The 25,364-nt window shown below is 42.9% G+C and overlaps 1 protein-coding gene across 1 annotated transcript in view; it reads left to right on the top strand.

Moving 5' to 3' along the window:
* The window catches only part of LOC311243706 (DENN domain-containing protein 2D-like), a 52,758-nt gene that overhangs the window by 11,605 nt on the left and 15,789 nt on the right, over positions 1-25,364 (top strand). Inside the window, 7 exon segments of the mRNA XM_084333035.1 lie at positions 7,774-7,934; positions 8,419-8,531; positions 9,237-9,280; positions 9,283-9,305; positions 9,637-9,714; positions 12,712-12,852; positions 21,260-21,408. Of these exon segments, the coding sequence (XP_084189161.1) occupies positions 7,774-7,934; positions 8,419-8,531; positions 9,237-9,280; positions 9,283-9,305; positions 9,637-9,714; positions 12,712-12,852; positions 21,260-21,408 (709 nt within the window).

Genomic DNA, 25,364 nt, shown 5'->3' with positions numbered 1-25,364 from the left:
CAATCGAACTGTAATGTAGTCCAAATGTATTCAAACATATTCAAACGTACTCGCATTGTAACATTAAGTGTGAGATGTTGCATCACCTCTCCTACCCGCCGAGTCCAGAGTCCAGTGGAGAAGGACGAATATCCTTGTTACTGTAGCAACGTGACACATTCTGTTACTGCAGTTTAATTCCAGAGAGACTTATCATTCTTATCTCCTGCTACCAAACATAGCTATCAAACGATCTGGGTCTGGATAGATAGCATTTATGACAAGCAGGCGAGTAAAAGGAATCAGGAATCCCGGGCAAAGTATTCCTTTAATAAGGGCCAATAAGCTGTTTACTTCTATTTTAGTGTTTCTTTTGTTTACTTAAATAAATACAGTTTATTTGGCGCTGAAGGGCGGTTAAGAGCGACTTATTTTGCCAGTTAGCGTGTGAATTAAGTTAGCATACGTCCAGTAATGGATGTGTTTTTCCTACGGTTATTCTCAAGCCACTGAACATAATCAAGACTGTTTTTGGAACAACAGCAGCTGTGCAGCAGAGAGCTGTGGTGAACATTAACTGTAATGGCCTCTTCACGTTGCCCGACACAAGGAGTGTTACCATGGCACCACAGTTGGGACTAAAACCTGTCACAGAAGACTGAATCGCAGAGACGTGTGTGTGTGTGTGTGTGTGTGTGTGTGTGTGTGTGTGCGTGTGCGTCCATGTGTCTGTGTGAGCGTGTGTGTGTGCGTGCGTGCGTGCCGTGCACGTGTCTGTGAGCGATCGTGTGTGTGTGTCTGTGTGTAAGAGAGAGAGAGAGAGAGAGAGAGAGAGAGAGAGAGAGAGAGAGAGAGAGAGAGAGAGAGAGAGAGAGAGAGAGAGAGAGAGAGAGCCATAACGTCCTCCACAAAAGCCCCTCAGGACAAGCGCAGGGCAGCCTGTAACTAAAGACAGCCCAGTGTTTGTCTATGGTGTTGTTTGCAGTTCAGAAGGTCTTAAAGTGCCACAGCAATCACTAACTACGGCTGTTGTTACTTGTTAGTGACCAAATGTCATTGTATTAGGAGATTCTATTCAAACAGCCCAAGTCAGACCACTCACTTGCACTGAGACGCGTCATGATGTTTAGTCTGTTGTTTTGAGTAGAGGTGACAGCGGACTATATGATAGCCAGACTCTTCACACTCACAAACCCTTATATGGCCACAGTGGTGTAACAGCATTTGATTTGTTTCCACGTTAGGTGTGTTCAGCTTCAAACTGTCAGTGTATCAATAGTCGAGAGTTTAGCACTGCACTCCTTGCACGCAGCAAACTTGGAAGTACTCTTGTTTTGGAAAGATTCTTTAGATGTTCCCAGAGAGGGAATGACCGATCTTCTTTTTTCTTTTTTTCTTTATTGTAATTGATGAAAGAGATAAGAGATGCAGTGGAAAATAGGTCTTTCCATCCCCGTTCTCCAGTGTTGTTGTTTAGTGGAAATGTAGGGGAAGCAAGTATTATGATTCATTGAAATGCTGGTCCAGTGATCACTGACAGACCGGGAACTAGCACACATGCCTTCTGGCTTAGTCAACAGAGGAACAACACTAAAAGATCTCTGGCAGAGTCCCTTGAACTGACTAGAAGTGGCACCCGAGTTCCCATTCTAGACAACTTCTCAAGAAGAGTGGGCGTCATGCGAGAACATGAATACGGCATAGAAAGAGTGTGCACATTCCTCATGGCCCAACGTCATGTGGGACAGATCTTTTTCTACGGGGTCGATTGACTGTTCTCACGTGTATACCGCCACCTAGAGGCTCTGATTTATTCTGTAGTGAGGTTACAGTTCTCAATCACTGTGGAAAGGTCAAGTGTTCCAACCACCACTGCATCTCAAAGAAGGAAGATGCAGTGTCGTCTTCTGGGTAGAATATAGGTGGGAGTTTTCTGAATTTGCCTTTAATGGCATGGTAGCAGTGGGAACACTTTGGTTGTATTTGGTTGTTAAGTCGTGGCGTATCGACCTTCCGATAAACAGTTTCCGTGGCCAAGCTTCCTGCGTTGGCTGAGGCTCTCGTCTTTTCAACACGCCTCAGTGCTGTGCTCCTAGTATCTCCTGCTGTCTGAAGTGGAGTGTTTGACCCCCGGACATGTATATACGTGGCGTCAGACTTCACTGAATGGTGTAGGGAGTGCACAATCTACTGCATCTCTATGGTGTGTGTGTCACGCAGATAGGGGGCAACTTGACTCAGTTGGTATTGCTGATGCCTGATGGTATGGTTGTAAATAGGGATGTCCCGATCCGATCACGTGATCGGGATCGGCGCCGATCACGTGCTTTTCAGAGGATCGGGATCGGGAATCTTTTTTAATAAAAATCGGCAGTAAAATCTTTTTTTTTATTATTTATTTATTTTCAACAAACTCATACGGAGGCCTTAGTTTTGGTTTTAAATTACATATAATATATCATTAATGTATTTATTGTCACACGGAGCAGAATAATTGTCCACAACAAACACATCCCCTTTAATTTACACCGTTGCAACAAACACTTTCCCTTTAATTTTAGACGCTCACATCACAACAACACGTTGCTCCCCGAAATGTTATCCACTGACTTGAGCAGCTGCTAGAGGTTTGTAACTAAGCATTTTAAAATAGAAAGTCAAGCCAGTCCAACAGCAATTGCAATGTTTGCAAGGAGGACATTTCGCGTGGAGGAAAAACTCATGAAGCAGCAGGAGGCGGAGTTTTCAGACTAACTTTTCAGATAACGGCAATTATTTGCTGTGTGACTGAGGATTATCGTCTGCGTTTCAGACCAGAATGGAGCTAATCATTACGTAAGTCGAACACTGAATGTATAATGTGCAAACATATATTGAAACTTTTAATATTTCTCATATGAAGCACATATGAATGTAATAACAAGAGCCGCCGCGCTCGCGCCCCGGACTATAGGCAACAGAGGGGCTTCTTGCTCCGCCAGTTTCTGACACAAATGCGTCAAAATTGATTACTAATGTGAAAGATCGGATCGGGAACGATCGGAATCGGTAGATATTTAAAATCACATGATCGGGATCGGATCGGGGGCAAAAAAAGGCGATCGGGACATCCCTAGTTGTAAACATTTAAGAAATATATCAACAAAAACATAATATTTCAGTGTTTTATTACTTGATCTTGTAAACAAGTCACAATAGAACAGACAGCAATATTGTGCTTTTCCAGTGTTTTACCTACTCTACCACAACACAGAAATGATTTGCCATTTTCCTTTGAATGTGGTTTGATTGATTGATTGATTGAACATTTTATTAACAGATTGCAGAATGGGTACAATACAGTACAGCTCAATACACACAATTGTTAAGGGGATGCAGACCAGAGAAAGACTTTCGTCTTGTTTAAATCAGGGTCCCCCATTTTCCATTCATCATAACATCATAACATCATAACATAACATATATATTATAACATATATTGCTCATGGGACGGGGTTGCACGCCGTGCAAGCAGCTATGTGAGCAGAAGCACGCGCATGCACATGCACGGATGTGCATGCGGGTAGGCGGGGCGGGGTGGGGTGCTTGGGGAACTGTACATTGAAGGGGGTTGGGTTTGGACATTTACAGGGGCCAGTTTCGAATTGCAGTCTCCCATAGCTGCTCTTTTAGGGAGGTTTTGAAGGTGGGTAGTGATTTACATTCCTTTACAGCTGTGGGTAGGGCATTCCACATTGTTGCATAATTGCGAAACGTGTTTAGTCCCTTGTTTGAGCCGAATCTGGGTTTAACATGATTTGTGGAGCTCCCTCTGGTGTTGTGGTCGTGGTATTCACTGACCTTTGGGAAGTATTTTGACATGTACATGGGTACCTTAGTGGTGTAGTGTATCTTGTAGACCAGGCCCATTGCAAGTTGCTGTACTCTGTCATCTACTCTAAGCCATCCTAGGTTGTCAAATTGGGCAGGGGTGAGGTGGGTTCTAGTAGTAAGGTCAAGCAGTAGTCTGACCAGTTTGTTTTGTGATGTTTGTAATTTTGTTTTTAGCGCCTGCCACCTGGTGCTTTGGTACCATGAGGTGCAAGCATAGTCGTAGTATCCTTGAATGAGTGCTCCTGCTAGAGTCTTCAGGGTATTCTTGTTTACCAGAGAGGAGATCCGGTACAAGAATCTAGTTCGCTGGTTGACCTTTTTACATTGGATGCCATTTTGTCACAGGAAAGATTTGCCTCTAGGATGGAACCCAGGTATGTAATTTCATCTTTCCTTGTGACAATATTGTCACCCACTGTAACTGAGAAGCCGTCGGTCTTGCTGAGTTTGTTTTTTGAACCGAAGAGAATGGACTCTGTTTTACCCAGGTGTAATGATAGTTTGTTATCAGCGAGCCAGGTGCAGATTCTGCCGAGTTCCGAGCTGAGGGTTTTTTCAACCTGTAACTTGTTCCTGTCAGAGACCAGCAGGGCTGAGTCGTCCGCGAACAGGAACAAGTTGCAGTCACAAGCTGACGACATGTCATTTGCATAAATTAGGAACAGTAACGGTCCTAGTATGCTTCCTTGTGGAACACCACAGCTCACTGTGAGGGGGGGGGGGGGATAGAGTACCGTTTACCTCCACCATCTGTTCTCTCCCCTCCAGGTAGGATTGCATCCAGCTCACTGATAGACTATCAAAACCAATTGCTTTTAGCTTGTCAATCAGAATGGAGTGATTGACAGTGTCGAATGCCTTTTGTAGGTCCAGCATGACCATGCCGCAGTATTTGCCCGCGTCCACCTCTTGTTTGATGTGGTCAAGAGTCAAGAGTTTTATTTGTCACGGCATACTGTGAAATGCAGGTGGTCATGCCCGCAGCGATTGTGCAATAATACAAGTAATAAGAATAAGACATTTGTGCAATAATACAAGTAATAAGAGTAAGACATAACAGGTATAATGTACATAAAGTTTACAAAAAGCATGGTAAAAGACATGCTAAGGTCCTGCGATAGTGCAATACAATGTTAGCTACGGATGAGGCACTGGGTCTTATGTATTGTACACTACTATACAATACTATACAATCTACAGTTATACTATATATCCTTATGCTATCTTGCTATATCCATCTATTTACTATACAAGAACCACTCCCGTTCTTTATTATTTTTTTTAAGTGACCTTTTCATTGTGTAAAGTGACCGTTGAGTGTGAGCGTGTGCAGCATGTGTGTGTGTGTGTGTTCATGCTAAATTGACTGTTAGTGTGTGAGCGTATACAGTATGTGTGTTGTGTGTGCTCATGTGTGCTTGTGTGTGGAGAGTTCAGTGTTCAAGACTCTGATGGTCTGGGGGAAGAAACTGAGCTGAAGTCTCTCTGTCCTAGTTGCTGGTGTGCGCAGGCGTTTGCCTGACCGCAACAGCTTGAACAGGCTGTTGTTGGGGTGGTGAGGCCCGGGTCTTTCATTATTCTGCAGGCTCTGGATTTGCACCTCTTGTTGTATAGGACCTGTAGGGGTGGTAGTGCAATACCTGTAGTACGCTCAGCTGAGCGCACCACTCTCTGTAGGGCCTTCTTGTCCTGTGCCTTGCTGTTTCCATACCAGGCAGTGATGTTTCCAGTCAAGATGATCTCTACAGCTCCGGAGTAGAAGCAAGATGGCGTCGTGATCCGATGTGCTTGTTGAACCAGCTAATGGGGGGGCTGGTATTATTGCCTTGTAACCGGTTCTAAACGGGGTGTAACAATGATCAAGCATATTTCCTCCCCTGGTGGTGCAAGCGATGTGCTGAAAGAGTTTGGCATCACCTTCTTCAGATTCGCCTGATTGAAGTCGCCGGCTATGATCATTGCTGCGTCTGGGTGCTTGATCTGTTGCTTGTTTAGATGTCCCTGTAGATCCGCCAGGGCCCTGGTGGTATCTGCTTGTGGTGGGATGTACACTGCCGTCATGATAATGGCGGTGAATTCTCGGGGGAGGTAAAACGGGTGGTCGTTCAAATAGAGAAGGCATGTGTCAGTGGAGTGGGATGTTCTGAAGCCAGATTGGTTACAAATTGGTTACAAATGGTAAGTAACCAACTGGAAGAAAGAGAACTACACAAACATTCAGTGCAAGGCCTTTTATGATAATTGGCCATGCATGGCCAATTTGGCCACGCACATTCAATTTAAAGACTGGTGGTACATTCATACCACATGTGTGAGAACAATTTTGGGGGGTTAAGAGCAGTTAGGAGAAATATAAGAGACATTTAAGAGAATGTTTCTGTATGAGGCCTTTGGTACAGAACTCTGATATGAGAACAGGTAGCTTTTCCTTCCTAGCTCTATATTTGTGCTGGACTATTATCCTGAGCTAGCTCTATATTTGTGCTATTATCCTGAGCTAGCTCTATATTTGTGTTGGGCTATTATAGGGCTGGGCGATTCATCGATTTTATCATGATTTAGGACGAAAAATAAATAAATAAATAAATACAAAAAAAAAATATTGACAAAAAGTGATGTTTGGTTAAAGTTAGATTTGCACTTTATTAATCCAAATATGGAAATTCATTCTTGTTTGATGATCAAGAGGCATTTTTTTTTTTTTTTTAACTTCATTTTTTAGCATTTATCGCTTTTTCTGGTCAAGCATGACCGACAGAAACAGGTTGAATGGGATATATATCAGGGGAAGACACTCTGAGAAAATACGGCGAGTCCGGGAGTCGAACTCGTGTACCCCAGATCCGTGACGAGCACGATTGTCCCCGACGCCGAAATAGCGCCGAGATACGCGGTGAGCTACGGGAGCTCGCCCACTTTTTATTTGTTTTAAGTGAAGTTTGGTAAAAAAGCAAGTTATTGCACTATTAATCCCAATAGGGACATTCATCCTTGTTTGATCAAGAGTAACCTTTTATATATATATATTATATATATATATTTTTTTTTTAAGTGAAAATTGGTGAAAGTTAGGTTTGCACTAGGGAAATTCATCTTGGTTTGAAAATGTTTGTGTCAAATAAAAACAAAGCTTATTTGAATGATTTCCTTGGCGTTTCTAGTTTTTAACAGAAAAAAATCGATTAAAATCGTAATCGGATGTGGTGTGAAAAAATCTGAGATTTTATTTTTAGGCCATATCGCCCAGCCCTAGGCTATTATCCTGAGCTTGCTCTATATTTTTGTTGGGCTATTATCCTGAGCTAGTTCTATATTTGTGTTGGGGTATTATGCTGAGCTAGTTCTATATTTGTGTTGGGGTATTATCCTGAGCTAGCTCTATATTTGTGTTGGGTTATTATCCTGAGCTAGCTCTATATTTGTGTTGGGTTATTATCCTGAGCTAGCTCTATATTTGTGCTGGGCTATTATCCTGAGCTAGCTCTATATTTGTGCTATTATCCTGAGCTAGCTCTATATTTGTGCTGGGCTATTATCCTGAGCTAGCTCTATATTTGTTCTGGGGTATTATCCTGAGCTACTGTAGCCTACATTAGCACTTTTCACTTTATTATCTTATATCTCATATAGTCAGTATATGGGTCACTTCTTCTTTTGTGAGTGCAAACAAACTCTTATGTTTCCTGTCTATTGCTCACAGTGTGAGTTCCACAACACTTTATCTGGATATCTGGATACGTTTTCGCTTTAAAATTGTACTATAGTCTTTACGTTTTAGCTAGTGCATACATCACTACTTTTAATAATCTGCAAGAAATCTGAATTGTGTCTTAGTTAGATTTGACATATATGTATAACATTTTCCCCATCCTGCAAGTCTGTATACTGTATATAACAATGTATTACTGTCCATCTATGTAGGAGTGAAGGATGCCACGCCTCCAGAGCCTCGGGGCCAAGTGGCAGAGAGGGAGCCACGCTACGTCAGTGGCCAGTATTTCTTTGAGTACCTGGTGGTGGTCAGCCTCAAGAAATCAAAGGAGGGCAACTACGAACCTCAAATCACCTACCAGTTCCCAAGGTTAGTTATGAGCGTGGGATAAAGCCACACATGGAGTGAAGTGAGGTTTTTCTTTCTTCTAGAGCTCAAATGTGTCCTGCTCGTATAATTTAGCCAGAATTAAGACTGTCCACAAGTGCAATAAAAAGGCCTCTGGTTTTCCGAGATTGTATAAAAGGGTTCCATATACCGTACGGTATTTATCTGTGCTTGTTGTAACCTGGAAACAACCATTACAAACAGTGAAAAAAAAAGAAAAAAAAGCTTAAACCTTTACAACTGTTAATATAATACAAAAGCTTTATGATCTGGGAAAATGTGTGGTTTCTGTGTTGCACAGTAAAATACTTGTGGCTAATCCTTATTACACACCAGAGGCTTATGAGCTATAATTACTTCTGAAACATGTCAAAGCCTTACTGGTTGTTTAGAAAAGATGTATAGCTTTTTAATAATGGTCCATATCTCTCTCTCTGTGTGTGTGTGTGTGTGTGTGTGTGTCTCAGAGGGATGGCATGGTGAGGTTTCAGAGAGAGGAGGAGGAGAAGACTCTCAGGGCCATCACTCTGTTTTGTTTTCCTGAGGGCATCAACTGGGCTCCCTTGACAGAATACCACAGGTATCTCATGCCCAGGATAAAAACTGTACTGTGCTTTTAGCCTCGTCCTTCGCACACAACAGTTCGCCATAGAAGGTGTTTAATTATTACACATTTTACTCCAGTTGATTAGGATAATAAACTAGTACATCACTTTCGGCTGTGGAGACTATTCAACGCAGGCGGTGTCTGAGGACGGCGTGCAGTATTGTCAAGGACACCTCTCTCCCCAATCACAGACTGTTTGCCCTCCTTCCCTCTGGGAGGCACTATATAAATCTCTACTCCGAGTCAAGCAGGCTCAGGAACAGCATCTTACCCTCAGCTGTCATCTCACTGAACTCTGCACCACGGTGACAGTAGTGTATTTATAGAGATTAGCATATTTACTCAGTAGCTTCGTTATATATATATATTCCATATAACCACTTGTACACAGCATATTGTTAATGCACTTTACTGTCACCTTGCACTCTGGTTAGATGCCAACTTATTTTTGTTGTACTGTACTGTTGTGCTGTATGATGGCAATACATTTAGATATAATCTAATCTAATAAGGCATACAACAACCAATATTATTTGTTTTATTTTCTCGAAAGACCCACTTTTCATGTAACTAAAATTAAGTTGATTCTACTATAGTATACCATACTGTATTCTGTACATCATCCATGATCATCGATTCAATTTTAGTTTGTTTCGCTGTATTTGTCATCTGTTTCAGTGAGACCTTCTCATTTGTTCTGACTGAGATTGATGGCAGCAGAAGGATGGTTACTGCAGGAGGTTACTGGTAAGTTGTACTCACAACGGGCAATCACAATTGGGCAATCATTTATGATTCAGTATTAATCTCTCTCTCTCTCTCTCTCTCTCTCTCTCTCTCTCTCTCTCTCTCTCTCTCTCTCTCTCTCTCTCTCCTCTCTCTCTCTCTCTCTCTCTCTCTCTCTCTCTCTCTCCTCTCTCTCTCTCTCTCTCTCTCTCTCTCTCTTCTCTCTCTCTCTCTCTCTCTCTCTCATCTCTCTCTCTCTCTCTCTCTTCTCTCTCATCTCTCTCTCTCTCTCTCTCTCTCTCTCTCTCTCTCTCTCTCTCTCTCTCTCTTCCCCCCCCCCCCCCTCCCTCAGCCCCATGGTAACGGAGCACGTCCGCCGGAGGCTTACTGCATCATCAGTACACTGGCTTGTTTTGGCCTGTTCTCCAAGGTGAGACGTTTGTTTAGGATGTGTTTTAGGCTCTAGTCAGGGTGTTCTTCCAAGGATCCTCAAGACAAATCCAATTTACATATAGCTGCTTTCATTGGAATTCTGTTGCTAGGGAACAATTTGGACCCAAATGTCAGTTATTGCAACAGGAAGTTAACTTCCTTTTTACAATGTTATTGTTGTCACTTTGAAACGTCTATAATTGAGGATGGAATTGAGGCAAAGATTACGATACAAATAAATAAATTCTACTGCTGGCAAAATAATCTAAATAACTGGAATAGGTGAACTTATAACACCGATTCTGCAATTAGATTGGTATACAAATATATATATCCATTTTAATGGTCTATGTAATGGTCTACACTCTTGACAATTACAGTCTGCTCCCAAATATTTCAAACAAAGCCCCAACCTTAAATTTAAAAGCGCATTCCGTGGTTACAGCACGGCGCACCACTGTCACCCCATTACTGGCTTTCTTTCCATAATAATTTATTGAATTAAAAATATTTTTTCACCGTGAAAGGTATTTTCTGAGTCTTTAATGCGTGGATTTAAAGCATGTGACAGCTTAAACTCCAAATCTACAAGATTTATGAGGCTATAAAAGGTGTGATACATTAGTAATCATTGTAAACGCTGGAGTAACAAAATACCTGTATTATGAGTTATGAGCCTCTAAAAAGCTTATTTTCAAAAACATAGATGAACATACGCAAATTAATTCTGGATTGTAAAGCTTTGAAAGCTATTCATTATAGAGTCCAATGGCCATTTATGTTGGAACCCCTTCACAAAGCTGACTCTTTTGATTAAGTGACCGACCTGGTACTTTTCCAATTGGGTAAAGGTTAGCTGTCTTTCTGATGTGCAACTCTGGCGTAAATCTGTAGAAAGGACTAAGAAGCTGAGACACAACAAACAGCACTATAGTAAATGTAGATAACATACTGTACATCAGGGCTGCCTGCTCTCAGTCAGTTGATTAGTCAACTAATCTCTTCTTAGACTCTTAGTTGATTAAGCCTTTTTGTTTTAATTGATTAGTAGTTGTTGACTGAGATATTATGTGTACATTATTGCCATCACTAGCAGAAGTATAACAATATATGGAAAACAGTCTTTTTTTTTTTTAACTTAATTTTTTAGCGTTTATCGCTTTTTCTGGTCAAGCATGACCGACAGAGACAGGTTGAAATGGGATGTAGAGCAGGGGAAGACACTGAGAAAATACGGCGGGTCCGGGAATCGAACTCGTGTACCCCAGATCCGTGACGAGCACGGTTTTCCCCGACGCAGAAATAGCGCCGAGATATGCGGTGAGCTACGGGAGCTCCCTTGGATGGAAAACAGTCTTATGGAGATGTTGTTCAAATAGACTATGCAATCAAATCGACACAATCTTTTGAACATGTCAACCAACAATGCATTGCTCAGAAGCATTTTATATTACCTAAACATAAAATCCAGCCAACTTATTTGTCAAAAACTTACCCTGAAGTTGTTGATGGTCCATCTTCTCAAAATTTCAATGGAGAGTTTGACATCTTGATTAGAACTTAATCTTTTTATTTTCACTCCAAGTCACATCATGGCAGCACCCAGTAAACCATTTCAACAACTTCTGGGTAAGTGCTTGACAAATAAATGGACCGGATTTTATGTTTAGGTCATATAAAATGCCTAAACATTTTAATGAGTAAGTCAAATAAAATGACATGACATATTGTCACCCAGGAGATCTAAAGTTTGTTTCAGTTTATGTTAATTTGCCCGGCAGTGATATGAAGTAAGCAAAGCCAGCAACATTTGACCATGATAAATGACACAAACAAGAGTTGCCAATATTGCCAGTCTCAACAGACCCGGGTGTTTTTGGGCTTTCTGTATTTTCACCCATCCCAATTTAGTCGTTATGCCAATTCCCTTCCTGGTCGTTGCGTGCATTGCCCCACTGTCGGCCTCGTGGTAAATGTGTTGTCCACGAGGAGACGTGTCTCTGGGTATACATTGTGTGACTCTGCGATTAAAGTGAGTCAGAAGACACACTTGTTTGATTATGGAAAGTTTGTTCTGGTGGTGGCACTTAATAATTACCAGCATTATCGTTAAAATCTCTAATAAAACCTTTAGTGGCCATCCATGTAAACATGTCATCCTCCACTGAGTCTTTATTGTTATCTATAAATTAAATGACCTTTTCCTTAAATTGTGTTGAATTAAAATGCTGTCTAGGTGTTTTGTAAAAATGTTTTACTTAAATAAATGTTCATTATCAATGGGTTTAGGTTATGATCGGATAGTATTGCTGGTAATGTCTGAATGGGGTCTGGGCATTCCTTCAGATTACGAGAAATCAACAGATAATCTATTCTGGAATGGGAATTATGAAAAACTGAAAAACACGTGTAGTCCTTAATGCCCGGGTTCTGAATGGGGGCGACAGTGGCTCAGGAGGTAGAGCGGTCATCTGGTAGTCAGAAGGTTCCCGGTTAGATTCCTGCTAAGGCAGCATGTCGAAGTTAAGAACCCCTAAATTGGCACTGGTCTGCCATCGGTGTGTGAATGTGTCAGTGAATGGGCAAAATGTGAGGGACAAATATTGTAAAGTGCTTTGGATAAAAGTGCTATATAAATGCACCATTTACCATTTGAATGCACCACACATCAAGTAGGTTTAGATTTCTTATTATGGTGTTCAGAGCAACTGATGCTGATCGTTGAGCAAAAGACACTGACAGGGAGGATCTGTCCATATTAAGGTTGCATACTGTGTTCATATCTCCTCCTATAATCAACTCATATTCTGACAGGGACAATAATTCTTTGGTAAGTTCAGGGGGAAGTTTTTATCAAAATACTGCGGGAGCATATATTGACACAAACGGCATCTGTGTGCGAGTGAATGGGTGAATGTGAGGCATAAGTTGCAACGTGCAACTAAATAAAAGCATTATATAAATGCACTCCATTTACCATTCGTGGTCCATGCAGATCTTTGACGAGGTGGAGAAACGGCGGCAGATCTCCATGGCGATGATCTACCCGTTCATGCAGAAGCTCAGGGAGTCTCCGTTTCCTGCCCCAGGAAACACTGTGGAGATCAAGAGCTTCATCCCTGAGTCTGGTACTGAGGTGAGTCATATCATATTATATGTTTACGTGTATGTCATATCATATTATATGTTTACGTGTAGTATGTCATATTATATGTTTATCTGTAGTATTTCATATCATATTATATGTTCATGTGTATGTCATATCATATTATATGTTTATGTGTATGTCATATCATATTATGTTTACGTGTATGTCATATCATATATGTTTATGTGTGCATGGCCGCCTAGTTATAGTTGAAAGTGGGGGTGCAATCTTTTTTTAATTTTTATATATATATATATATATATATATATATATATATATATATATATATATATATATATATATATATATATATATTTTTTTTTTTTTTTTTGGGACAGGCAAGGGGTGGTTTGGAGGGTGTCAGGCACGACCCCCTCCACGGCAGATTTCTTTTGAATTTAATGAACCTGTACGTGCAATTTCCTGCAATATAGAGCCTTCAATCTTGACCAATAAAGCTGCTCTTTTCACTATAAAACTCAGTTTATATTGCAGTATGATAGCCAATTACTATAATAATAATATATTAATATATATATATATACTGTATATATACTGTATATTGATTTTTCGCTCATTTATCTTTATTAAATCAATCTCCTTTCAAATAGGCCAAGTTTTTAATAAGAAAGAGAAAAAAGATATATTTCCATTACCTGTAACTTTTTTTTTTTTTTTTAATTTTTTTTATTATTGCAAAACAAAACTTATTAAAAGTCAGTACTCAACACACAATGTATAATGAAACTTTCAGTAAAGGTGGTTAAAATATATGCAAGTACAGAAACAGGATAAAACAAAAATAGTCAATAATAACATTTTAACCGTATACAGTGTATATCCAGCGAAGTTACAATTATATAAATGTTAGTATATAATATACCCCTAATACCTATTTTCTAAAACCCTACACACATATGCTCCAGCTCAAACCCCCCCCTCCCGGACCCCCTCTTGGATAGTACCTCCATTATCCCTCACTCCTAACCAGACACTACCATTATAGGCTAGCTTTTATTCTCTCCACCACTTCTAACCACATTGACATTTTGGATTCATTGAGCCCCAGAATTCTTGCTGTAGATATTTCTTGATATATCACATCGAGATATGTAAGAAACCACACTTTCCGGCAAATTTTTTCCGGTTGAAACCAACGTGATGCGATCAGTTTTTTAGCTACTGTGATACCTGTAACTCTTGTGTCTCTTTCTCTCCTTCTCTGCCTCCTCCCTGAGTCTGCAATGCACAGTCATGACATCGATCTCCAAAAAAAAAGTAAATTTTTTTTGAGGCCCCTCGTCACTAGAGGCCCACGGGCCGCGGCCGTCGTTAATCCGGCCCTGCTCGTCTGCCATATAGATAGCGAACGTATTTTGCAAACGAAGTCATGTCATCCAGCTGACACCACATATCTAGATAATATGACAACGTTAGCTAGCGGCTAGCACTAAAGCTAACGCCAACCAGGGGGAAACGTTGTTATTATTTATTATTATTATTATTAGAGGATTTACGGTATGACCAGATGGCATTTCGGGACGTGAAACACTTTTATTGTATTGCGTGGTAGAAGTTCTACCACTCAATAGTAAAGACATGTCTAACATAATCTTTTACAACTTACTGGAAAATCCTGCCACCGATAAGAGACTCTGTGACACACACACGCACTCAGCCTGTACTGGCTACAGCAGCATGCGCGCTACTGACTGCTGGGGGAGGGACCGTGGTATGCACTGGATCAAACCATTCAAATGTGGAGGGCAGGGGGGTAGAGAATCTTTGGAAACTTAAAAACTCGCTATTAAGTGTCATTGCGTATTATTAATTTGATTGAAATTACGTAGTTATGGTTAGATTTATATATTGGGGGGGGGGGGGGTATATCATATTTTTCATATGATCAAAAAGTGGTGGAGCAAGAGCATACCTTTGCTCCCCCAAGTTCAATAGTGGGAGAGCAGATGCTCCGAATGCTCTTATGGCCAGGCGTCTATGTATGTGTGTATGTCATATCATATTATATGTTTACGTGTATGTCATATCATATGTTTATGTGTATGTCATATCATATTATATGTTTACGTGTATGTCATATCATATTATATGTTTACGTCTATGTCATATATTATATGTTTACGTGTATGTCATATCATGTGTACTCTATTATGTTGCGTTTCCTTTTCCACCAGCTGAGTGGAGAGAGAGAGAGAGAGAGAGAGAGAGAGAGAGAGAGAGAGAGAGAGAGAGAGAGAGCTGTAGAAGTAGAATTTGAAAGCTTTATTGTCATTGCACAATACAGTACAACGAGATTGGTTTGTGCAGCACCTAAAACAACGAGAGACAGTTCACCAAAGGAATTTACTGTACGCTGAGAAGCCAAATCCTAAGCAGGCTCCCTCCATCTATCAAGTGTCATCCTCTGGGAGGCAGGAGGGAGTTGGAGCAGGGTGTTCGTTGGGACGTGGGCCAAGCTGTGAAAGAATGAGACGCACTAGGGGAGAGCAGGAAAAGGACAGGAAAGATTCATAGAGCTGCTAGACTTACATGGAACAAGAGAGAGGACTTGACAAAGACGGGGACACAATGGCAGCAGGTTAAGATGAAAAGACAACACAGCCATTCTGTTTGGTAGAAAAGAACCATGTGGAGCTAGAGGGAAGGGTTCCCAGACACACAAAACACAGAGGTGATGGACACAACCAGGATAAAAGTTCTGTGCGAAATGTTTGTGTGTGTGGGTGTGGGTTTACACATAGGAACATTGTGGTCTGGATACAATGTTGTGAGTTTGGGTCTGGCTCCTGACCTCTGGCTCTTGACCTCTGTTACATGTTTTCCACTCTCTTAAATATCTTAGAAATGCTATAAAATGATAATATAAACAAAGCAAAGCAAGGACAGTGCCATAGATGCAAAGCAGTCTCACATAGATTAACGTTACACAACATTCCCCAGGGGTGAGCGAGAGGCAAAGCCCTTTCTCTCCCTCTCCTCCGAATCATCAAATGGGCAATAGCAAATAGTAAAAAAAGTTAAATACTTAGCTAACGTAGCTACAGTATAAACACGGTTCAGAATGTCAGTAAGTTAAATACTTAGCTAACGTAGCTACAGTATAAACATGGTTCAGAATGTGTTTTTTTTTTTTTTTTATCAAATTTTTTTTCTTCTTTTTTTTCACATGAAACTAAACATATCACAATACAATAATAATAATAATACATAAAAAGACTTCCCAGGACAATAACTTAACACCACATGACAAGACAATAACTGAGGCTACGTTTAGACGGAGAGAGTCTGAACAGAAACCGCAAAAGTCGTCTTGCGGTTTCACTTTTAATTTTGCGTTTAGACGAGCGTTTTGGGATGGAATTCTCCGTGCAGACGAGGCTGTAACGACTCGAGACAACTGAGCCCCGCTGTCACACGATTGGCGCATATGTCACATGGCGTGCTGTGAAGACCCGCCCTACTCTGCCTCTGATTGGCAGACTGTGGGTGGGGAATGTGATTGGACCAAAGCAGAGTCACTCACAGACAGTGGGTCCAGTCACGCCGCGGGACAGATTCTTGTGTATTTAAAAGTACTGCCAATGTAGCCTTCAGGTGATCGCCATGGATAGAATCAGACATGCTTTGTTTACGCTTCTAGGCTACTGGCGCATGCCTGTGATGTAAGCAGTACACGCGACGAGAGCCTTGACAACCCTTTCGTCATCGTTTTATGCGGTTTGACAGTTTAGATGAGAGCGCAAAGGTTTATCGTTTCTAGGAATTCCACCCTGGAAGGTAGTCTCACTTTTTTGCGGTTTCACCCCGTAAAAACGCTGTCTCTGTATAAACGAAAGGCACATCCGAAAAAATATTTTTGCGGATTCACCTGCTAGCGTTTCCGTCTAAACGGGGCCTGAGACAGACTGTACAGTGATCATCCTACATGGACACTCGCTCGTTCTCCCCCGCCCCCCCCCCCCCCCCCCCCCGCTCACCCAAGGACCTCAACGTGAGTCACACTCACAATACATTATTCAGTAATCAAAAACAAAAATCAAAACAAAATTTCCAAACTTATATGCGTTCTTTTAACTTTGCCACTGCAGCCAACCAAATTGCGATATTAGATTCCTTAACCCCTATAACAGAATGTATTCATAGTATTACATGGTTGTAATGATAATCACCTGCTGCTAGTTGATTACAATCACCTGTAGTTTGCTGACCAAGATGTATGTAATGGAATACTATGAATAGTGATTGCATTATTGTAAGTGGTCATGTTTTTAGATGCAAAGCACCTTTATGTCTGGTAATGGCACTAACTCACTCATCCATTCATTAATAAATTGTATTACTCAAGGGCGGCTGGGTGGCGCAGCGGACATTGTGCTCGTCACCAACGCAAGAGACACCGGGTTCGACTCCGGCTGTCGGCGTTGCCTCCGGCTTGGGCCAGCCGTCATACTAACTCAATTGGCAGAGTTAGAGGGTGGAAGTCGATGGGTGGTAATCTGGACGTTGTGGACAGCGACTCCTACAGGTCGGTTGGGGACGCCTGCACAGCAGAGACAGGAAATGGCGGGGGTAGTGTGAGCCTCCCACACGTTACACCTCGCCAATGAGAGTCCGCGCTGGCAGGTGAAAAGATGTGACAGGCTGCCTCCTCGTGTACCGGAGGGGACACGTGATGCAAGGCTTCTATCCTCCCTACAACCGGCCAGTGGGGGGCATATGCGAGCAACATTCAAGACAGGGGAGGGAAGAATTGGCATGATGGAATTGGGATGGGAGAAAAATAGAAAAAGAGGAGCAAAAAACGTATTTTTTTAATAATAATAATAATACCGGTAATTGAAATCTGTTGCTTTCTGTTGCAAAGAGGATGTTGCCATTGTTGCATCTGATTGTGCTTTTTCCAACAAGTAAACAATCTTGTAGAATTCTTGAGAAATCTTAGCCAGAGACATACAATAGGAAGTGTGATATAGTAGGATACTTATCTTCTAAGCAAAAGTCAAATTACTTTATTGTATTTTTATCAAGCTATGTGTTAGGATGTGGCCAAGCGGAGGACATTTTTTGTCTGAGACAGTTTGTCATCACCCGGTGGTTTGTTTTAATTTTCTCGTTTCTTTTGTTCCCCAGTGGAAAAAACAGGCTTCAGCACAACTAATTACAATAATTAAATAAGTACAAACATACAAAACTATTCAACTTCTCCTACAAACAAAATATCACGCAACAACTAGGCCCTTGGCTATGGGAACTACCATGCAACACTTCCGGTATTCTGAAATCATGGGAGAGAGAGCGGGGGGAGAAAATGAATGTATGTGGATGAGAGCCTTGACATTAAGTGGTTGTGGCTACGGCTGTGGGGGTGCTGGAGACATGATCCAATAGATATTTATACGCCTGAGTCTCCTGAACATGGAGCGACCAATCCCAAGTCTATCGGCACTTTCTCAGCCAAGCTATAGTCACTTTTCCGCATCTACTCCCGAACTCTGCATGCGCAGATTGCCCACGGAGTCTAGGTTCCATACTTCTATTACTTTAGATGCAAAATAAACTGTACTGTGTGACAAGGAAGTTAAAGTTGCTATAGATAATATTCAGTATGATAAGGTCCAGAGGTTGGTCTAATAATGAAGTGATATAAGGGGGAAGGACTCCAACAAGGGCTTTATATAGAAACAGATGCCAGTGCAAATCAGGTCTCTGCCAGTCACATCTAGCTGGCAACAGTAGCTCAAGAGGTAGAGCGCTCGTCTGATATTCGGAAGGTTCCTGGTTCAATTCCACTCGGAAGTGTCCTTGAGCAAGACACTTAACCCCTAACAGCTCCTGATGAGCATCTTGCATGGTTGCCTCTGAAATCGGTGTGTGAATGTGTGGCATAAGTTGTCCATTTACCACTAGCTGCTCTGATTGGCCCAACAGTCACATCTAGCTGCTCTGATTGGCCCATCAGTCACATCCAGCTGCTCTGATTGGGCCCATAAGTCACATCCAGCTGCTCTGATTGGCCCATAAGTCACATCCAGCTGCTCTGATTGGCCCATAAGTCACATCCAGCTGCTCTGATTGGCCCATCTGTCACATGTAGCTGCAGTCACTCAGCAGCCGAGGAGGAGTATGTCTAGTGAACAGAAGGCCACGCCTCAGTCTACTGAGAGTTGGCTGTGCTCAGAGGGGGTGACCTAAAACACTCCAAAATAAGCATTAAAACATCATTGTACTGTCTGCTAATATGCCTTCATGGTGGAGACACTAAATCTCTCTTTTGGGTCTCAAGCTGAAAAGGTTTGGGAACCCCTGCAAATAGTGTCATCTGCATAAAGATCAACCACAATGGTGGAATGAGTTCCCCACAGTCTAAGTTGACTAAAAACACACCCTTCAAACAATATCTGAAATAATAAAAAATTTAAAAAACGTACTTACGTACTGTCTTTTTACCATTATGTACCCTATTACTATTACTATGCTACTATTCTTATACTACTACCCATCTTGCTAATATGTCTATACTACTATGCACTCAGAGTGTAACACTCAAGCTCGATACTATCTTGAGAACAATGCCACTGACCCTTAGCTGCCAAAGATTTACCCCTCCTATGTTCAAAATCTGTAAGTCGCTTTGGATAAAAGCATCAGCTAAATGACTAAATTGTAAACTGTAAATTGAACCTGACAACCACTCAAGAGATGAGACAATATTGTAATAAGACATGAACCAGGATGTTCATTGATTTACAGTTGCCTCGGGGGGAAGTGCTCTGGCAGTAATGAACAGTCTTGTGTGACTGGTGCTCTGGCAGTAATGAACAGTCTTGTATGACTGGTGCTCTGGCAGTAATGAACAGTCTTGTATGACTGGTGCTCTGGCAGTAATGAACAGTCTTGTATGCCTGGTGCTCTGGCAGTAATGAACAGTCTTGTATGCCTGGTGCTCTGGCAGTAATGAACAGTCTTGTATGACTGGTGCTCTGGCAGTAATGAACAGTCTTGTATGACTGGTGCTCTGGCAGTAATGAACAGTCTTGTATGACTGGTGCTCTGGCAGTAATGAACAGTCTTGTATGACTGGTGCTCTGGCAGTAATGAACAGTCTTGTATGACTGGTGCTCTGGCAGTAATGAACAGTCTTGTATGCCTGGTGCTCTGGCAGTAATGAACAGTCTTGTATGCCTGGTGCTCTGGCAGTAATGAACAGTCTTGTATGACTGGTGCTCTGGCAGTAATGAACAGTCTTGTATGACTGGTGCTCTGGCAGTAATGAACAGTCTTGTATGACTGGTGCTCTGGCAGTAATGAACAGTCTTGTATGACTGGTTGGAGGAAATGGGTCAAGACTCAATACGACTACTACTGTGTTCTACTGAAACCTGATGTGTTCCAATGCAGGTGTGTTTGTGTGGCGTTGTGTCTGAACCTGCCTAGTGTTACCCAACCCTTCCCTGGGGTTAAAATCCCTCTCACATCCTTCAGTATTCCATCTTTTCACACTCTTGCACAACCGACCTGCACACTAGAGCACATTCCCGGTTATGTTGCACGTTATTTTATGTCGGAGAAGCTGATTGACGAGGCCTCGGGCAAAAGGACGAGCAAAATACTTCTTAACGGCTACGATAGAGAGCAAACACCGGGCACACACAGCGATGAGAAACTAGGAGATGGATGTTAGGTACAGTATGTTGACCTGATGTAAGCGTGTTGTGACTCACCGTTGATACATCAGTGACATGTCCGTTATAGCCATGACATGCTGGTGACAGCATTGACGTACATTGTTGCTCCATAACTATTTGGACAGAGATGTATTGATTGACATTTTGACTCCATACTTCTATTACTTTGGATGCAAATGGCACTGTGACTAGGAAGTTAAAGGCGCTATAGATAACATTCAGCCACTAGATGTTGCACTAGAGCACCAGCATGTAATTTATCGAATCGGGTGCGTTCCACTTCCACGTGGGGAAATGGGAAGTAGGGAGGGGATGCATGCACGCAACATGTAAACAACAACATACATTTTGGATCCGTATTTCTTAAATGATACATTCATTAATCAATCTGATACCAAGACGCGTCTGCAAATGTTTATCTTTGTTGAAATATATACGACGGAGTCATACAGCCAATTCAGCCTTTAAAAGTGTGTTTAAACCAGAACAAAGTCTAGTCTAGTTGCGAGGCCAAGGATGAGGCCGGTTGCATAAAGGCAGGATTACAGAGGAGCCACACAGATGTGCCGCCATGATAATCCTTTCCAGTGTATTAGCTATGAGGGGAAAAAAGCATACCAATCTTATGTCGCTATCCAAATACGTGAAGAGCTTACTGTATTGGTGACTGTGGTGACTCTCTGCCATAGATCATCAGGCTGACGCGGCCATTGGACTCCTACCTGGAGCACATAGACTTTGGTACACTCTTCCACTGCCTGACGGATGACGAGGTGCTGGTTGTGTTCGGTGCTGCTGTCATGGAACGACGAATCGTCTTCATCGCCGAGGAATTGGGGTACTACACTGTCACCCATACACTCTCACCCCTAACACTCTCACCCATAATGAAGGTTATCCGATAACCCTAGTTATATGATACTGGCGTAGCTTTCCGCTTCGCCTATGGGATATCCTCTGCGCACGCGCGCACCTACTTGAAACTTCTCACATGTACCTTCTCATCCGTCTGGTCATGCCCACCTCCGGCCAGCATATAGCCCAGGTGAGGTGATCAGCTCCCCCTTCCGAGTCTGAATTTCAAACAAAACACAGCCAGGGGTTCTCAGGGCTGGTAAAAGCGGAAAGCATAGCCAGTATCATATAACTAGGGTTATCGGATAACCTTCGTTATATTTCTACTGGCTATGCTTTCCGCTTCGCCTATGGGACAACCAGGAGCGTCCTAACGAGGAGCGGAGGGTAGGACTCCGACCATGCGCAGTTACCCCAAAAACGCACAAGGTGAGTGGATCAAGCGGAAAACCGCCGTCCACCCCACCATGCACCCCGCCAGTTGCCTAGCAGCAGTGTTGGGAAAGTTCACTTTCTACATGAACTAGTTCAGTTCACACATTTTTAAATGAACTAGTTCAGTTCATAGTTCATCATTTAAAATTTTTAACTAAAGTTCATGGTTTCAAAAATGAACTAATTTATAGTTTATAGTTCTTTTTTCAATACGTTGCTGCGAGCTATTATTCGTCAGATTTATTGCCACAACCCATAGAACCACAGAATACTGGCATTTCCATAACGCTTTGCTGACTCTGAGCGAGTGCAGAGCCTTCTGAAAGTGCGAGTGCTGCTGCTCTACTACCAGACTCCCCGAAGCTCCGCCCAGAGCGGTTGCCAGATTGGGTGGCTTTCCGCATAATTTTGAAGCCTGTTTACGGTGTGTTTTAACTGGTTTTTCGGCTGAAAGGCATATGAAATCTGGCACACTTTTGAACGCCGTTATTATAACTCAGTGCTGAGAATGAACGCACTTTTGAACGCCGTTATACAGCGCTGAGAATTACGTTCATCTAGCGGAAATACAGTACGTTCAGTTCACGTTCGCCCAAAATACGAACGCGTTCACGAACGATCGTTCATTGAACGCGTTCAGGTACATCACTGCCTAGCAGCGGGATGCAGAAGGGGTTCCAGCTCTAAGGGCCGCACGAGAGGTGGGGCCCCCGGCTAAGGTCACGAGATAGAACCCCCAAAAGGTTCCAATGAGGACCAAGGTCCTCCCGCCGGATTATGACAGTGCTCTACCCCTCTCAGGGCCACCGCGCTACTTACCGAGCGCCGAGAGAGGGAGTGCGCACACGCTTGACCGTGAGTCACAGAGGGTGCCATGGGGGCCAGCTGCTTGAAGCAGCTCCGCCGTGGCCCACCCGCTGGGTGAGCCCCCCCGTGACGGAAGGTCTGCCCCACCCATTCCCATACTGGAAGCTCCGGGCTAGGTCTGACGAGGCAGCCGCATAACGAGCTTCCTAGGAATGCCGGGGGCCTTCAGGTGACTAGCAAAGCAGAGCACGACTGGACACTAGGCTAAGACTGATCCCGCCCGGCGCGGCCAGGACGAGACCCGTGTCCCCCAACGTAGCTGCCCCTCCGTAAAACTGGAGCACCAGACAGGGGGCGTACGTTTGGTCGTAAGTCACAGGGGCACTAGAGGGACTGACTGCCCGAGAGCAGCACCCCACTGGCCCACCCACTGGGTGGGCCCTAGGGGTGGGAATCGCCAGAGACCTCACGATACGATACGATAGTATCGCGATACTAAATATATCGCGATACGCTGAAAATATTGCGATATTTATTTATTTATTTTTTGCTCAAATTTAATTTATTACCTTTTTTCAACTGCAAAGTAAAACTTTGTCAACATGTTTTATCTATTAAAATAAAGTTCAATCTGTTCATCTCACTTCAATAATTTTTATTGCAGAACATGGTATTTTCTCAAGCAGACAGATGTAAACACTAATCTGTGTTGCATGTACCTGACAAACTGAACTGTTTGTATTACAGTCATATTCCATGTGTGTGTGTGGACTACTGTACTATTACAGGTATTGAAATGAACAATGCAACTGGGTTCGAGCCCAGCTCTCGGCGTTGCTACCAGCTTGGCTGGTTGTTCATACTAATACAATTGGCAGTATTAGGGGGTGGGAAGCTGGTGGGTGGTGATCGGACGTTGTGGACAGCGACTCCTACAGGTCGGTTGGTGGGCCTGCGCAGGAGAATCAGGAAGCGACGGGGGCGGCGTGTCCCTCCCACGCAGACCCCCGCCGCTGAGAGATCGCGCTGTGCAGGTGAAAAGATGCGACGGCTGCCTCCTCGAGTACCGGAGGGGACACGTGATGCAAGGCTTCGTCCACATTGCAGCCGACTTGTGGGAGGCATGGCCTAACAGCGTTCGAGACAGGGGAGGGTAGAATTGGACAATACGAAATTGGGGAAGGGAGAAAAATTGAAAATGGGAGAAAAAGTAGAAAAAACACATCAGTCAGTTAAAAATCCTGCTGATAGACATATACAAAATGTCTACCACCTACCTTCCCAAACCAGGAATGGTAACGTGGTGTACTCGCCGTTAGGCACCATATCCTAGACATATTTATGGAGGAAATGATTACACGGTTGTTGAACAGACAACTGCCGGTTCTAGCCGGACATTTTTATTTCGAACCATCAACATCAACGTCAGCCAAACAATATATACAGCGTAACAAAGTTACTTACATAGTGGCACGTTTGTTGAACAGAAAACTGCCGGTCTGGCTTCAGAGCAGACTTTTCATTTTCCAACACCACCCAACTCCAAACATAAAATTACATACATATTGATGATATAACGTGTGGTAATGTTATTTGCTAAAGCCACTTCATCCACAACAGCGTACTCCGGTCAGAGAGCGGACACAAGAGTCGAGAGAACAGTCCTTTTGTATTTTTATTTAGGATTCTGTTGTTGAATGAGATCTCTCAAAATGGTGGCGTTTCAGAGTGTTTCTGTAACACATAAGCAGAAACAAGGAATTATAATACATAATACATAATTAGCAGAGGTAAAGGTCATATGCATCATGCACTATCCACTGCCTGCATTAGGCCGCTAGGTGACCCATATGCATGACCACGGCTAGTCGCTACCCTGTGCCATGCCCGGCCCATGCGGCCAACCGAGCCAGTGCCAGTGCTGACATGCCAATGGAAATATGCCATATAGCATAGCCAGCTGGCTAGCATTAGCTCAATTAGCGGCACAGACCAAACACAACACAAAGCAGCAAACCCCAAGCCATAATCATACACATAAATCACAGCGCCCCAACAACACACAATGCAGGCTACATATGACATTTACCTAGCATAAACCACATGCATTACATTTTGGAGGCTGGTGATAACTTACTTCCTCAAGGACGCACTCTCAGTCTGCAAATGGAAACACAGGTGCCGGCAATTCACCACCTGTATTTAATTACCAGACTAAGGACCCTTGGGCTGTCTGGAGAGATGCCTGACTAGGAACAAGAATACCCCCTGGGCTGTCCAAAGTAATGCCTGAATAGAAATAATAATACACAGTATGGCAAAATAGTGGGGAATTTACAACAGTACATAATGGCGAGGGGGGGAACGTATGGCGGTCCAACAACCAACACCAACACAACAAATATGTACATAACGGGGCGAGGGGGAGCGTAAGCGTAACGCTTGGTTCCGACAAACTCACCTCCTCCTGTGTACTGAGCCTCGCCCTCAACAGAGTGGGGAGTGTGGACCCACTGCATGGCTCTGCAACGCTTCACCTTATTCAAAACAGGCGAAGCAAGACGTGAGCCAGTATGACACATTGATTGAAAATTGTATATTTTGTAACAGATTGCAGAATGGGTCAAATACAGTACCGCTCAATACACACAATTGTTAGGGGGATGCAGACCAGAGAAAGACCTCCGTCTTGTTTAC

This window comes from Notolepis coatsorum (assembly GCF_963971535.1).
Source record: "Notolepis coatsorum genome assembly, chromosome: 17".
NCBI lineage: Eukaryota > Metazoa > Chordata > Actinopteri > Aulopiformes > Paralepididae > Notolepis > Notolepis coatsorum.
The sequence above is the reverse complement of the archived record's forward strand: the minus strand, read 5'-3'. Positions and strand labels throughout refer to the sequence as shown.